Raw genomic sequence first — 17185 nt, 5'->3', positions numbered from 1 at the left:
AGTTGTTCACAGACAACACCACCCCCATGAGGTACTGCAACAAACAGGGCGGGGGGGGGGTCTTGAACCCTATGCCAGGAGGCTCTTCGCCTCTGGACATGGCTGAAACATCAGGGCATATCCCTGGTTGTTCAACACCTGGCAAGTTCTCTTAATGCCAGGGCAGACGAAATCAGGCGCAGGTGCATGATGGATCACGAATGGCGTCTTCACTCGGAGGTGGTGCAAGGTTTCTTTCGAACATGGGGAGAGCCTTGGTTAGATCTATTCGCCACCGAAGGGAACATGCAATGTCAGCAATTCTGTGCATTGAAATTTCCAAGGCGGCACTCGCTAGGCGACGCTTTTCATCGCAAGTAGAGTTGCGGTCTGTTGTATGCCTTTCCGCCTATACCACTTCTGCCCAGAGTGCTGAAGAAGATCAGGTGCGACTGGGCTCATCCTTGTGGGTCCGGATTGGGCACGAAGAGTCTGGTATCCCAAGCTGCTCAACATGGCCATCGATCCTCAGACCAGTCTACCTCTTTGGGAGGATCTTCTTTCGCAGCAACAAGGGACGGTCCTCCACCTGAACCTGTCCTGTCTCCACCTCTATGTATGGAGATTGAGCGGTGGCAGTTGATGTCGTTTGACCTGCCACCCGAAGTCTGCGATGTAATCTTGGCAGCCAGGCGTCCCTCCACTAAAACAGTATACGCCTGCTGGTGGAACAATTTTGTGGTATGGAACACAGCAAAGGTTGTGGATCCCCTCTTTGCCCCTCTGTCTGAGGTTCTCCTGTTCCTCCTTTCTTTGGCCCAGCAGGGCTCTGCTCTGGGCACTATCAAGGGCTATCTCTCGGCCATCTTCACCTTCCTCTGGCTTCCAGATCAGCCTTCTCTTTTCAAGTCCCAGGTTGTCAATCGTTTTTTTGAAAGGCATAACTCATCTCTTTCCTCCTATTATTTTCGTTATTCCCAGTGGGACTTGAATCTAGTTTTAACCTTTTTAATGTGCGCTGCCTTTGAGCCGCTTCACAATTGTCCTTGGAGACTTCTGATGCTTAAAATTGCATTCTTGGTGGCCATTACATCTGTCAGAAGAGTGAGTGAGCTCCAGGCTCTTTCATCTAAGCCTCCTTTCCTTTCTGTCCATCTGGACAAGGTTGTTCTCAGGACTCGTCCATCCTTCCTACCCAAGGCGGAAGCTGGGAGAGCTAGTCGCTGATAAATAATTTTTAAAAGTGTTGTCATCTTTTTACTTGCACAACCTACCTTTCCTCACTTCCTCACTGCACCATATCCCCTACAGCCGACAAAGCGCTGTCACAGGGAGCAAGCCGCCATCTTGGGGGTAAGATCGGGTTGCCGGTACAGCGGTTTGGACCTCCCGCCCACCCTCATTTGCATATAAGTAGCGCTCATCGCCACGCACGCTAGTTGAAATTTTTGTGCCATCTCCTGAGGCGGAAGCAGGGAGAGCTAGTCGCTGATAAATAATTTTTAAAAAGTGTTGTAATCCTTTTACTTGCACAACCTACCTTTCCTCACTTCCTCACTGCACCATATCCCCTACATCCGACTAGGCGCTGTCACAGGGAGCAAGCCGCCATCTTGGTAGTAAGATCGGGTTGCCGGTACAGCGGTTCGAACCTCCCGCCCACCCTCATTTGCATATAAGTAGCGCTCATCGCCACGCACGCTTGTTAGAATTTTTGTGCCATCTCCTGAGGCGGAAGCCGGAAGAGCTAGTCGCTGATAAATAATTTTTAAAAGTGTTGTAATCTTTTTACTTGCACAACCTGCCTTTCCTCACTTCCTCACTGCACCATATCCCCTACAGCCGACTAGGCGCTGTCACGGGGAGCAAGCCTCCATCTTGGGGGTAAGATCGGGTTGCCGGTACAGCGGTTCGGCCACTCCCTCTTTTTATTCTACATAATGAGTATCCACCGCCTAACGCGCAGCGGAGGCGCGCAGGGTGCGCACCGCAGGTGCGCCGAAGGCGAGCTTAAGGCAAGCCCGTCTGCGTCCGTCCACGGCCGGCCGGGGCCAGGGGCCACAACCCCTGCTTTTTTCGTTGAACATCCCAGGTGCTATTGTCCTAATTCTCTCCTCAATCTAAGACCAAAGATAAAAGCACTGTGTTACCACTCCTGCCACCCATTAGACCTGCCCACTATCTATCCCCAATGTAACACTGAGCTTAACATCATCCACCATAAAGAAGAAAGGTGGAACTCAAAATCTATCTTTTGAACTGTAGGTCTCTTCCTAAACACCACACAGAAGTCGCCCTTCTATTATATGAACTTGTGCCAGATGCAATTTTCTTAACTGAAACCTGGTTAACTTCTGACTCTGAACCAGACCTAGTAGAAACACTTCCCCCAGGATACCAGATTGTTCGAAAAGACCGTCCTTATGGGAAGGGAGGTGGCCTGGCAATCATATATAAAGATCTTTACATATGCCGCTGCTCCTCTGATTCTATTCCAGACTGTGAAAGTCTGTCTTTTTCCATTGATTTCTCCCCTAATATTAGTTTTTCTGGAACACTTATATATCGCCCCCCTGGACCTCTAAAACAATTGTATACCATGTTACCCCCCATCATTGCTGACTTAGCCACCACCCCTTCCAACTTCACCCTGTTAGGAGATTTTAATATTCATTTCGATAACACCTTTGATCACACTGCTTTTGAGTTAGCAGCCAGTCTCTCTGCGCTACAACTGGAACAACTTGTCCTTTCCCCCACCCATATTAAAGGTCATCTTCTTGACCCTGTGTTCAGCAATCGTGTGGCTCTCAAGGCAGGCTGCTCTATTCGCCTTCCATCGACGGATCATTTTTTGATCCCTCTTGTTTGGACCATACACACTCCCCCTTCCTCAAATCCCATTCTAAGAAAATCATGTAATTGGTCCAAGCTACCTTTAGATAAGTGGATTGCAGCTCTAGAGCTCTCCAGACCCCCACTTAAAATGGAACCTATATTAGCCAACAGTATCTACAACAACTGGATTTTGAACTCACTTGACTCCACAATCCCACTTCTCAAAACCACTTCTAAACAATCTCGTAAAACTGCCCCTTGGTATTCAGCAGGGCTCAGGGAAAAAAAAACACCAGTGTAAAAAATTGGAAAGGAAGTGGCGATTGGACTACGCTGCAGCAGACAAAGTCATATATAGGGAGGCAATAAGATCTTACAGAAATTAGAATAAACATGTGCAGTCTGCTTTGTACACGGTAAAACTCATGGCAGCCAGTTCCAAATCAAAAGAAATGTATCAGATTGCCAAAAGTCTCACTAAACTTCCCCAAGTCCCACTACCCAACCATAATATACAAACTCACTGTAACGATTTGGCGGAATTCTTTTTCCAAGAAATGTATCAAATCTACTTGTCTTTTCCCGATGCTGATATGGATCTCCACCCTGATAGTGTATCACCCCCCTTTCAAGATACTATGTCGCACCCATTAAATTCCTTGGACCAGTTCCCTTTGTTGGATCAAGAGATGCTCGGATCTATATTGCTTCAAGTAAAATTAGGCTCCCCCTGTGACCCTGCCCCCCCGCACCCTAGTTGCTGCCGCCCATACTATTCTTCCCACCATTCTTGATTTAGTCAATATGTCTATAACTTCAGACATTGTCCCTCCCCTGTGGAAACAAGCCATGGTACGAGCGCTCCTTAAAAAACCAAACCTGGATCCCAACAACTCTATTAACTACCGCCCTATCTCTCTGCTTCCCTGGGTGAGCAAAATCCTAGAGAAAAACATCAATGGACATTTGACGGGGTTCCTCGAGAGTAACCACCTGCTCGATTCCACACAGACGGGCTTCCGCCCCAAGCAGGGGACAGAAACTGCTCTGCTTGCGGTAACAGAGGAAACTAGAGGGATCTTGGATCGAGGGGGATCGATGGCAGTCATCCTCCTCGATCTAAGCGCTGCATTCGATACGGTGAATCACATAATTCTACTGCATTGACTCCTCACTCTAGGAGTGTCAGGCAGAGTGATAACCTGGATTGAGTCTTTTTTGAGAGATAGATCATTTCAGGTCTTTGAAGGGGATACTGTTTCCTTCAGTAGACCCCTAGGCTGTGGGGTACCGCAGAGCTCATTTTTTAGCCCTACATTATCCAATGTATATATGAGACCACTGGCTGAGATTGTCCTCACTTATGGCATTAAGATCATCACATATGCGGACAATATTCAGCTAGTGGTCTCTCTTACACAGCGAGACTGCCAATCAGCACAGGCTGATCTGGCGGGCTGCCTAGAGGAAGTTAAAAAGTGGATGACTGCCTCATGTCTCAAACTCAACAGAGACAAAACGGAGCTCATGCTCCTCGGCTGCTCTGGGTCCCCTACGATTGACTCTATATGGCCCCCCTGTCTGGGCCATCCATCAATACCCAAAGACACCATAAAAAGCCTTGGTATCTGGCTGGACAGCTCTCTGACTTTTAACAGCCAAGTAACCAGGCTGTCAACCACTTGTTTTGGTCTGATCAGACTTCTCAAGAAGATCCTTCCCCTCCTGCCGTTTGAGGCCAAACAAAGGGTGGTTCAAGGTTTGATTCAGTCCCGTCTTGATTTTGGCAATGCTCTTTACTTGGGAGCTCCCGAATACACTTTGCAGAAACTCCAGTTAATTCAGAACTGTGCCGCGCGAATGCTGCTTAAGATCCCACGCAGGCTTTCAGCTAAGCCCGGGCTGAGGAGCCTACATTGGCTCCCTGCCAGGGAAAGAATTAGTTTTAAATCTCTGTGTATTACTCATCAGGCTTATTGGAATACAGGACCGGTGATTAATCACTCCTTAATCACCCCGTACCATCCCAATAAACAGCTTCGCTCTACCCATGCCATTTTCACCACAGTTCCCAAAATCAGGAGATCAAGATCGGGAGACCGGTCGTTTTCTTATAATGCGGCAAAAATGTAGAATTCACTCCCCCCCGATCTTATTTCCAACCCCAATCTGTCCTCATTTCGCAAACAGTTAAAAACGTTTCTTTTTAACAAATCTGACCAAAATCCTCCTGTCGACCGCTCTCATCAGGTAGCACTACTTTCTCTAGCGCTTGGACGCCCCAGGGCAGCTATCGCGCTCTATAAAACTTTTTTTCATTTCATTTTTCATTTCATTTCATTTCACATCGGGCAAACCATCACTTTGCCCACCTTTGTTCCGCCCCGCATCCCTCAATGGAGGAAGATAGCATCCACCATCTATCTCTGGACCTAAAACGTGCACTTTCCTTTTATCTGGATTGCACCAAACAGTTCCGGATGGATGACCAGCTCTTTTTTGGATACGTGGGTGCCAAGAAAGGTCAGGCCGTACACAAGTGGACTATCTCATGATGGGTTATTTTGTGTATAAAAGGATGCTATTCTCTAGCGAAGAAGAGGCCTCCAGTGGGGCTGCTTGCCCATTCCACCAGGGCGACGGCAGTGACCACTGCTCTGGGACGAGGCATTCCTCTGAACGACATCTGTCAGGCAGCTACGTGGGCTTTGATGCACACCTTTACGAAACACTACTGCCTGGAAAGCCAAGTCCGGAAAGAAGGCTTCTTTGGCCGTTCTGTTCTCCAGGACTTTCTGGTGCGATCTTGGTTCGCAAACCCACCTCCAGGGTTGGTATTTCTGCAAGGTAAGGAATCTATAACTTACGTGTTTCTTTCAGATCAACAAGTTACTTACCTTCAGTAACGATATAACTGTAAGAAACATTAGTTAGGTATAGATTCCTTACCGCCCCACCCATCCACCCCGTTCTGCAAACTGATTTCTAGGGTTAAGGATTTCTTTCAGGGCCCTGGTTTTGTGCACCAGTGGTCAGTGTCTTGCATGGCTCTGTGTTTCCAGAGCCGAAAGTCGTGTACAGAACTGACGTCAGCGCGCGAGGATGGCGTCTAAGTAGCTACCGCAACGTCATCTCCGCGACACGACGCCACGCCGAACACGGAGCCTACCAACGCCACCTTCCGACGTGCAGAGGTACTGCTGACGAAAAAACTTTCTGGATCCAGTCTGACACCTGGGGGTAATTCTAAGGTAAGGAATCTATAATTAACTAATGTTTCCTACAGATATATCGTTACCGAAGGTAAGTAAATTATCCTTCTGGCACTGTCCCTCTATGAACACAACAGCTTTGCTGAGAAGTACTAGGACTGCCTCAATGCTCGTATAGCAGCCCCACACAGAGTTGGTACCATCAGTGCATGTTAGAGCAACTCTGCTGAGAAGCGGTGGTACTATGAAAGACTATGAAGCAGTCATATTAGGGCTGTACAAAATTTCCATTGTGCGAATTGAATTTGCAAAGTTGCTGATTTTCGCGCTACATGAAATTCACAAAATGTCTCGGCTTTTCACTCTAGGCAATTTCGTAGAAATGTACCTGAACTAATTGCCCACATAAAAAGGATTCACACAATATTATTAGGAGATTGGTTTGCACAAAAATGTTGCACTGAGAGATTTTCTGTGCAAACCAGTTTCCTACTAGTATATTGCATTACTTTTTCAGATGAGATACACTTTTGGTTAAAAAAAAGTGACACAAGATTATGGCAAACCACATTTCACTAGAATAGCTAAATATTTATGAAATTTTTTTTAGAAACACAGTTTCACAGAGCCCTATGGCGATTATTGATAGAACTGTCTTTTACTAGTATACTTTACGGATTCTCATACGTTTTCATAATATAGCTTTGAGTTTAGCAGCCATATTGCGATGGTCATTATTAATGAAGGAGTGAAATCATAGGAGTGCATTTCACCTTGGCTCGTTCTAAATGGTGTGTCAACTTGACCATATAGACCTGCCCATTATTTCGCTTTGGTGACATGTTAGTGTGCTTCTTTCCATGTCTAACACTGTTCTTACATGACACTGTAGTCCAACATATCCTAAAATGATATTTCCAATTTCTGTGGATAGTGGATTTACAATATTTGAGCACCTTAAATAGCCTAAAACTGGTCCTCTTTAGACGTCATCTCAATTGTAACACTAGTAGCAACAGCTACATTCCCATCTTGTAGTACCCCCTCTTTGACAGATTGGGAACTCCACAACTGGCCGAAATAAGATTGTAGTCCATTTGTAAATGATATACAAAGGGCGGAGTGTAGCTGCTAGGGGCATGGCCTAGCAGCAACACTGCACCAGCCTCTCCTACAGAGGAGGCGGAAAATGTTGGTGTAATGTTTGACACTCAGTTCTCCTTCAAAGCCCAGATTGTGGCGGTGGTGAAATCCTGGATCTGGATTTTAAGAATGCTCAAAAAATCCCTGAACTTTCTTCCACTTGATGCCCAGATATCAGTGGTGAGAGCGCTGATTCCCTCTAGGCTGGATTACATTAATGTATTGTACCTGTGAATTCCCACTACCTATTACAACATATCTAGGTGATATAGAATACTGTACAAGTGCCCTAAACATTCTTCGGTGTCCCAGTTTTCAGAGCTGCTGCACATGCTTTAGGCTTTAACAATAGCTCATCAAACCTTTCACAACTCAAGGCCCATATCCTTGAACAAGAGGATTCTCGAGTAAAGTCCAGGTAGGGCGTTGCGCACAAGTAATGCACGCCTGATAACTGTCCCCCGCTTTCAAAGAAAGTTACAGGGGTTCGCAGGGGGAGGGGCGGGGGGGGGGGCTCTTTTGTGGTTCTGGCTGTGAAGATCTGCTTCTACTGAGATCCATTAGGGATGAGGTGATTTTTAAGACATCTCTCATAACCTATCTATTTCAACTTTAATTCCAAAGTCCTTCTCAGATCTCAACATCAGCTCTCTCATGCCCAGCACCAGGACACTCTTAGAGTACTGTGCACTATATAAAAACTATATAAAAACCAACATTTCATTCATAAATATATACAGGCTTGTATGACCATCCATGTGTGTCCCTTACTGAACCGATTCCATGAAACTGGTAAGGATGAACAGACATCTAATCACAGTGGAAGCTGTCAGTTATTTGCTACATACACGTGCCAATATTTTAAGCACCCCAGATACGGTTTTGCTGTTGGTTAGTTTTGAAGTGAATACCGCAGCATAACGATAATTGACATGGCTTTAAAAGGGCAGTTGAAAAATAATTCACTTTTATTTTGCTGAAGCCACTGTTCTCGCAGCCTGATGCAGCAGGTGTTTATGCTTTGGAAATCAGGCTTATGGGAGTTTAAACGTGTATGTAGTTAGATTTTAGACATCTGGGCTTCTTGAAGATCGAAGCATCACATTTGGGATTCTTTGATCTTGAAGTTGGCGGAGCTGAAACTGTAGATGTACATGTGCTGAAACTCTGGCCATCCTGAAGCTTAGGTCTAAAATAAATTCCCTTTGGAAACCCACAATAGCATACCAAACTATTCATTCACCACGTTCAACCATAAATCTCCTAGAGAGTATAACAGTAGCCAAAATGCCCAATATAGGAATGTTTATTCGTTAAATCAATACAGTTATTAAAAATTAGTTATATTTCTCCATATGATGCCCTAAGTGTAATGGGTGCCTACAGACAAAGGTCCCTGGGCTGGTTATATACATTGTGCACCTCATGGATGAGAACCAATAAGGCAGTCTGTGGCTGCATGTGTTCCGTTCAGAGTGAAATTGGTATTGCTTTAACTTTACAGTGAGGTCCATTAACTGAGACAGTGTCATGACTCAATGTCATAGCAAAAACCACTCCACTAGAGTCCTGAAAAACCAGTGAATTGTTCCCATTCATAAAAAGGGCCCTGAGGATAACCTTCAGAATTATAGGCTGATTTCATTATTAGACGCCACAGCAAAACTCATGGGGTGTTTATTATTAAATAGGTTGGACGAGCGGGCAGCCAAAAAGAATATTCTCATGCAAACACAGCATGGCTTTCAGTCCAGTAGAGGCACCATAGACCAGTGCCTCGATCTATCATGAATTACTGGAAAATATACTAGAGCAAAGTCCAGCCAGATTTGTGGGCATTTATGGATTTAAGCCAGGCATTTGATTGTGTTATTTATTCAAAGCTTCAGGAATTAATGGAGCTGTTAGGGGTGGACTCAACAATAATCTGCTTCGACAAATGTGCTCCACGGCCACTGCTCGTGTTAGATATGGGAAAGTGGGAGAGTTGACATGCACATTTAAGATAGAAAGAGGAGTTAGGCAGGGCTGTGTCCTTTCCCCTTTCTTATTTTCTGTATACACCAATGGAGTTGCAGCAGCTCTTCTAGGAGGAGTAAGCCCAGGCATTCCTAAATTTGGCCCCACTCCCATACCTATTTTAGCATACGCCGATGATGCTGTTTTAATCGCAAGAAAAGGGCTGGCCCATAAACGGTTAACAACAGCCTATGTCACATTCATGTCTTCTATAGGTTTGAAGGTAAACTAATCAAAGTCCTTTGTCCTTGTTACAGGGACTCCATCAGCAAAAAGATCCCTGAAATGTATAATAGGCCCACGGAAACTGGAGATTATAGATCAATTTCCACATGTAGGGGTTCATTTCGACAAAAAACAGTCATGGGTACATATGGTGAATAGCAGGGCGATAGTAATGGAGCGGGGTATGGCAGCAATCTGAACCTTTGCAAAAAGATTAGGGTCTAAACCATTATTGACAATAAGGAAAATACACCAAGCGAAGATAGTATCAGTAGCAACTTTCAGGGGGTATGGGGAACGGCTACGGCAACCCAACTCCAATCCCTGGAGGACAGATTTTATAAGAAGCTGTATGCCATCCCTATTTTATATTCAAATTACAATTACCCTCATGAACTAGAAATCCTGGGCCTCATTTATGAGAAATGACGCATCGCTGCGTGAAAGCAGCGATGCGTGACTTCTCAGTGCGCACTCTTTGCGACATACCTGATGCGTCATATTTACTGTGTGACGCATCATGTCGTAAGGAGTTACAGATACGTCAGTATTTTTGACGTATCTGTATGGCGCCAAAGGGACACATTGCTGGAGTGTGTCACAAAAGTGACGCAACTCCAGCACTGCGTCCTTTCACATGGGGCAAGGGGCCTGCGTCAGTCTTACTCCTGCTGTGAGGCAGGCGTAAGATTTTGACGCAACAGCGTCCTAGAAGTGACGCAGTGAAATCTCATAGATTTCACTGTGGCACTTCTACGAGGCTTTTTGCGGGGGAACGCTCCCCTGCATACATTATACCTGATGCAGGTATAATGTAGCGCAGGGGTTTACAAAGTGACGCATCTAAATCACTTTGTAAATAGTGCGCTACAGGAGGCATGTTTTACGCCGCCGATGCATCACAAAAAGTGACGCATCGGAAGGGCAAAACTGACGCAAGGCCTCATAAATGAGGCCCCCCTGTACCTGATCGACAACATTAGGTTTGTCTCGGTACTCCTCTGGTACTTGATCTGGTGCAGGGACACAGTGAACCTGACTAAAGTTATAATTAAAAATTGTATACACCTAGACAATACTTGTAAAATTTCCTGCCTTTTGTATGTTAAATCATTACTTATGACACTAGGATTGGAAAAACGTTTTGTTAACCCGAACTTGTGCAATACAATAACAAAGGGAAAATTGAGGTCTATACCAGAAAAATTGATATATGAGTGCCAAAGTGTGAATTATTCAAAGGTCACTGTCCTGGAATGTCATCTGGGGGGTTCTCATATTTAGACCATATAAGAAACTCTCAGCTCAGATTTTTCTTGCTTAGATTCTGGTTGAACCTAATCCCTCTCATGGTAGGTTTTCCTACGAAGAGATTTAGACATACTGATTTGGTACCTTGCCCCTGTGACTGTGGCTCAGAGCAGTCGGACCTTCATATACTCTTTTTTGTAGGTTTTATAAAAATGAACTACCAGATTTTTATGCCCAATTTTAAAGAAAATTAATTTTAACCAATGTTGCCTGGCATTATAGTTTTTAAAGAAACTCTCGGATCCATTTGTATGCTTTTCAGTAGCTCCTGTTTATTGGCATGTCTAAGGAGAGGGAAACTGTTTTGCACATGCCTTATGAATATTGATGAATTGGCTACCTTGTTTTATTAATCCACTTGTAATACGGAAATCTGTAATTAGTTTTTATGAAATGAACTTTCAGACTTACTCCACTTTTTAACATGTTTGGCGTTAAAAATTAAATTAGGAATTAAGTCCAAACTTATTTGATTATAAATGTTTTTATTGCTTTGTACTTTTATGATCTTATTTTTAAATAGATCGAATAAAGTTTCTTTGACTTTGAGTATGATGTCATGGCTAAGAGTTCTAATCGATTTGTTGCCACATTTAGAACTAGAGTGATGAGGCATGCACTGCTGAGTCCCATTTTTAGGTCGAACCAGGGCAGCGCATGCGCTGCGAGGCATGCTGTATTGAGGTATACCATAGAAGCTTCACCCATCTTTTCAATTAGCTCCTATTACTGTCCTTGCAAAATCTTTGCTTTCCATTTGTGAATAGACTTAGTAGTCCCTCCTTGGTTCCGCCTTGTCTGCATTTGTATCCTCCCATAACGACGGGACTTATTACTTGTGTTGTTACACATTTTGCTTTATAAGTTGGTGAGCACTATTTTTTGGGGGGGGTTAGTTGCCTCCCCCTCCCCCGTCATTGCTGCACTTAATCTCCCCAGTGCTGTACCCACACCACCATCTCCCATCCTCCCTGCTTTATCATTCCTCATTTTGTTTCCGTTACATCCTCCTTTATTTACATTTATTCACTATAAACAACAAAACGTAATTCAGTAGCTAACCATTTGTTTTCAAAAGACGATTTCTGTGACTATTTTTGCGAAATGTTCCTAAATAAATATTATGCCTCGGGTTTACATACTTAATGCATATTTTTAGCTTGGCACCCGTTTAATGAAAGATGTGTGGTGCAGTAGCCAGGGTGCCTGACTCCAGACCACAGGGTTCACGGTTCGATCCCCGGCTTCGGCGGCAGGTGAGCCTAGCACCATGTGCCTCTGTGCAATAGCTTGCTTAATCACGAAGAGACAACAGCCCCTACCACAACCCACGCAGTGCAGAGACTGTAGCCCCGGCCACTACCCACAGACACAAAGAGGCTGCAACCACCACCACTACCCCTACAGACACAAATAGACTGCAGCCCCTACCATTGCACACAAATAAGGTTCCTCAATGTGGCTCACTCAGACAACCAACATAGACATTCTAAGCCCAGAGACAGCCTATGCATAGGGGCTAGACTGTAACCCTTTCACCCAGCACTTGCCAATGTTCAGGGACCTGGTGTTCTTTGGTGACATTAACAGGATATTGTCGAAATATGGGAGGACAGTTGTGGGCTGCCCATGAAGATACAATCTTACTACCATGTTGGATGGCAGAGTCAGGGCTGGTGGCAGCGCTGGCGCTATGTGCAGTCGGGGTAGAATGATCCATGCAGCACCGTTGGTCAGGTCTTTTCTGTGCCATTTAGGCATCTTTTGCACTAATTCTTCTTCTTCTGCATTGCGGTTTATAACACAAATGAAGAAGACACCACCCAAGGAAGATCTAGGCAGAGTTGCTCATATTTGGTTGGACAAATTATATCCATTCAAATGTGACCGCAAAAATAGCTCCCTAATAGATCGCTGTTCATACAGGGAAAACGAGGGCAGTCATGAAAGTCATGAAATAAACAAATTATTAAACTATACTTGCAAAGTGGAAACAGTGACCCCACAGAGGTAATCAATCGCTAACCAAGAGTAGGGCCTTTTATCGACCCTTGTAGATCCTCCTACTTAGTATTCTTATTGACAGTACCACTTTCACAGGATACAGAGGCTCTAACAAGTTTAAATAAGTATAAAAAGCTGATCCATTGGGCAACTGATGAAAATGTGAATCATATCCTGTTTCCTGATTTCTTTGTTTTAAGGTTTCTATACTCTGCTTGCTTTCTGAATAACCCTTTTGATCACATAAAATAAAACTGATACATGATCTAAGAACATGACAGTACTAATTCTCCCTAAAAGGTACATGGCAAAGCTGTGGTGAATAAACCAATTCAGGTGGAGGTCACCTTGACCAATCCTCTTCCAGTGTGGGTGGCAGATGGACTACTTCTGGTGGAAGGAAGCGGCCTGGTTAACGGACAACTGAAGAAACCGTGAGTAAAACTTATTTTTCTGCTATGGGACCTTAGATAGGGTTGCTTGGGTGCGGACTATTGTTTTTATGAAAAAGGGAGATTGTGAATAAAATACATTGTACAGTGTACTCTTTCGCTGTGCTTATGCTAAGTAGTCACACAGGCAAAGTCAGAATTAAATTATTATCAACTAGCAGCCTGTCCCGACGTTGTCCGGGTATGAATTGGTGCTGGCCAGAAGTATATTGTTTTGTAGGATTTCGTTTTGATAGCATTTCTTATCTGTGACAGGCCTGTGAAGCGCTCCGATTCACAGTGCACTGCTGATGCACTTAAGAGTGCGCGTTCAGTAGTGTGTGAACTCGAGTTTCCCTACTTTCTTTTTCCTTGCAATATTATATAGTGCGAACTCGACAACATGGCATGAGCACAATTTACATTACAGAAGAACACATTCATTTGTGGTAGGCACGGGGAGACAAAGCGATTTGCCTGGAATCACAGGATGTTGAGCTGATGCCAAGATTCGAACGTAGCTCCCCAGCTCTAAAGTTCGCAATTCTAGAACTTGTGGCAGGAGGTGTGTCTAAAAGTGTATGTTGGTGCTGGCCATCAATGAGAGAGACCTGTGCATTTTTCAAATGAGTGGTGAAAAAATATGAGTATGTTGCTGGAGATGAGGGCCGCCGTGCCACCAATGTACTTACCAGGGGAGGGTAAACACCCATTATTCCGCAACTTTCTTTCCGCATACCATCACTCCGCATACTTTCATTACGAAAGTACCATGACTCCGCAATGCCATTATAACGCATGGCATTACATTTTATATGCTTTTACCACGCATACATTTAAAACAAAATTCGTTGTAAATGCATGAATGGTAAAAGCATGTTTTTTAATGTTTGGATAAGGTAAATATGGGTATAGGGGTATATGTTTTGGGGTACTGTGGTATATGTTTTGGGGTGTTTGGGTAAATTAAGGGTTCAGATATAGCTTTGGGTTATGGGGTACAGGGGTAGTAGTTTTAGGGTTTAGGGATAGGTATGGGTTTTGGGGTACAGGGGTGTTTTTAGGGTTCAGGGCTAGGTTTGGGTTTTGGGGTATAGGGGTATATTTAGGGTTCAGAATTAGGTTTGGGTTTTGGGGTACAGGGGTATTTTAGGGTTCAGGGGTAGGTTTGGGTTTTGGGGTACAGGATTATTTTTAGGGTTCAGGGCTAGGTTTGGGTTTTGGGGTACAGGGGTATTTTTAGGGTTCAAGGGTAGGTTTGGGTTTTGGGGTACAGGGGTATTTTAAGGGTTCGGGGCTAGGTTTGGGTTTTGGGGTACAGGGTTATTTTAGGGTTCAGGGGTAGGTTTGAGTTTTGGGGTACAGTGGTATTATTAGGGTTCAGGGCTAGGTTTGGGTTTTGGGGTACAGGGGTATTTTTAGGGTTCAGGGATAGGTTTGGGTTTTGAGGTACAGGGGTATTTATAGGGTTCAGGGCTAGGTTTGGGTTTTGGGGTACAGGGGTATTTTAGGGTTTAGGGATAAGTTTGGGTTTTGGGGTACAGGGTATATTTATAGGGTTAAGATGGGTTATTGTTTAAGGGTGTTGGGGTATTTTAAGGAGTATGGGTGGGTTATATTTATGGGGTGCAGGGGTAATTAAAGGGAGCAGGGTGGGATTAGCACACAATATGAGACATGGCATGAAGGGCGAAACATACCACACGCCCCCATCGTTTGTCACGCCCCCAGCACACGCCCACAGCACAACCCAGACATGCCCACAAGGGACTACTTTGCTGGCACAGTTCTTTTACCTTTTAAATGTATATGGTGGGCGTCTGCATAGCCTATGTTCTTCTGTTCCAACTGCCCTTTCCAACGCTGTATTGGGTGTTGTGATTGGTGCTTTGGTTCCTGAGATTACCCGCCTCAAAGGTTTGATCTCTCTCTTTATTATATTAGTATGGATAAATTAATTATTGTATTTTAGGGCCCGATGTAGGAGCCCTAATACCGGTCGGAAACAGCCGAATTCGGCCGTTTCCGACCGGTATTACGGATTTCTTATGTAGGGGGCTACATAAGTACAGAATCGGTAACTGTACCGATTCTGTACATTTACTGATTCGGTAAAATACCGAATCTGTAAATGTACAGAATTGGTAAATAGAGATGTAGGTGGCACTCGGAAGAGTGCCACAGGCTTTCAGGAGTCGGTATTTTACCACCCAATCCAAGTGGGTGGTAAAATACCGAATCCAGGTGTGCATGCACATCTGAGCCACCTGTGCATGCACATCTGTGCCACCTGTGCCATGTGACACACAGACATGCCCTAAGGGCATGTATGTGTGCCACATGGCACACAAGCCTGTAATTGGGGTGCTAGAGGGTGTCAAAGTTAAGCATGGGCGGAAAATCCGTTCCGCTCGCGGATTTTGCGAATTTTCGGTAAATTCGCAATCTCGCGAATTTACCGAAAATCCACAAATTCGCATGCAGCGGATTTTTTTGCTTGGTTATACAATATTGCGGCGTGCGGCGTTCACTTACCGTCATTCAGCGTTTGCCGAGTTGTTTTTCTCGATATTTTGCGAGTGCTGCGCCATTTTGGATCTTGCTGCGGGAGTTTGGCGACGCATCGCGAGAGTTCGCAATTGCGAACATGTAGATGCGGCGGCCCGCAACAATCTCGCACTCGCGAAATTACAAAATTTGCAATTCTGCACAAGAAATCCACTAGCAAGCAGCATAAACCTTCTGAAAATGATGATTTTTATCAGAATAACTCCTCAGGTTGACATTTGCCTGCACTTTTTTAGATTTGAGGCCTTTTTGACTTTCTTTGGATCACTTTTGGATTAGAAATCAACTTTCACAAGTAAGTTTGTTTGGGGCATTACAGTTGCTGTTCTGCAGAAAAACGAGTTTTGCAAAACTGAAAGCACTCAGCAGGTGCAAAAGTTCACTCATCATTAGTAACCATTCCCTGTAGTGCTTCCTGAGGGGCCCCTCCAGAGTTCAGTTGCCTACTTGCAACTATTCTATGACCCTGCTCTGACCCTTACAGCAGGCTCATAGAATAGCTACAAGTAGGCCACAAAGGTCATTGGAAAAAAATTGCACTGCAACAAAAAGCAAATTACAGATAAGGAAGCAGGTGCCAGACAGGAAGTTTAAATTCAGTGACACATTAATCAACCCCAAATTAATTCATGTCAGTTGAGGCAGGGCAGGTGTGCTTGCTTTTCCCCCCCATAATCTAAAGTGATGAATCAGAGGGTGGCCGTGATGTACCAGAGGGTGGCATGGGTGAATCAGAGGGTGGCAGTGGTGAAACATAGGGTGCTGTGAACCTGTGATGATGAACCAGACGTAGAAACAACAAAGTCGCGACCGTTGCGAGCCAACAAGTAAGTTCGCAATTGCGAACTGGTACAAAACCCTCGCGAACTGCCAGAAACCCTTGCGAACACAAAAAAAATCCACAAATTCGCGAGAATTCATGGATTTTGCGGATTGCGAGTTCGAAAATACGCAAATTCGCGAACGCCAGATTCACAAAATTCGCCCATGCTTGGTCAAAGTGACACCCCCTGCACCCTTGCAAGAATAGGTAATTACCGAATCGGTAAATACTGATTCGGTATTCCACATTGATTCCTATGGGCTTCAAGGCCCATAGGAATCAATGGGGGATACCGATTCGGTATTTACAGAATCGGTAAATACCGAATCTTACCGATTCGGTATTTACCGAATCAGAATTACCTACATTTCCCCCCCTCTAATTTACCACTTCTTAAATACCGAATCGGTATGATTCGGTATTTTTGAAGTGGTAAATTAGATTTACCTACATCGGGCCCCTAGTACTGATGGTAGCAGACAGATAAACAGAATTACAGTTTGCTTTCATAAGGACTTTTCAAGTGAGTCTTGGCGAACCCCCAGTGTTAAGAATTGAGCTGTTTAAACTCTAATGAGCTACTTCCATATTTGCGAACCCTACTTTTTAAGCAGTCCTTTCACTTAGGGCAT

General features: G+C 44.5%; 1 protein-coding gene across 3 annotated transcripts in view; it reads left to right on the top strand.

The window, feature by feature from the left end:
* The window catches only part of LOC147705976 (protein-glutamine gamma-glutamyltransferase 6-like), a 362985-nt gene that overhangs the window by 333234 nt on the left and 12566 nt on the right, over nt 1–17185 (top strand). For all 3 annotated transcript variants that reach the window (XR_015297612.1, XM_086932433.1, XM_086932432.1), the window contains exon 12: nt 13032–13165. Coding sequence is in view for 2 of the 3 variants with exons in the window: in XM_086932433.1 (XP_086788559.1) it covers nt 13032–13165 (134 nt within the window). In the remaining variant the exon portion in view is untranslated. The remainder of the gene's footprint in view (nt 1–13031; nt 13166–17185) is intronic.

This window comes from Lissotriton vulgaris, chromosome 7 (assembly GCF_964263255.1).
Source record: "Lissotriton vulgaris chromosome 7, aLisVul1.2, whole genome shotgun sequence".
Classification (NCBI taxonomy): Eukaryota; Metazoa; Chordata; class Amphibia; order Caudata; family Salamandridae; genus Lissotriton; species Lissotriton vulgaris.
This window is presented reverse-complemented; position numbering and strand designations above follow the sequence as displayed.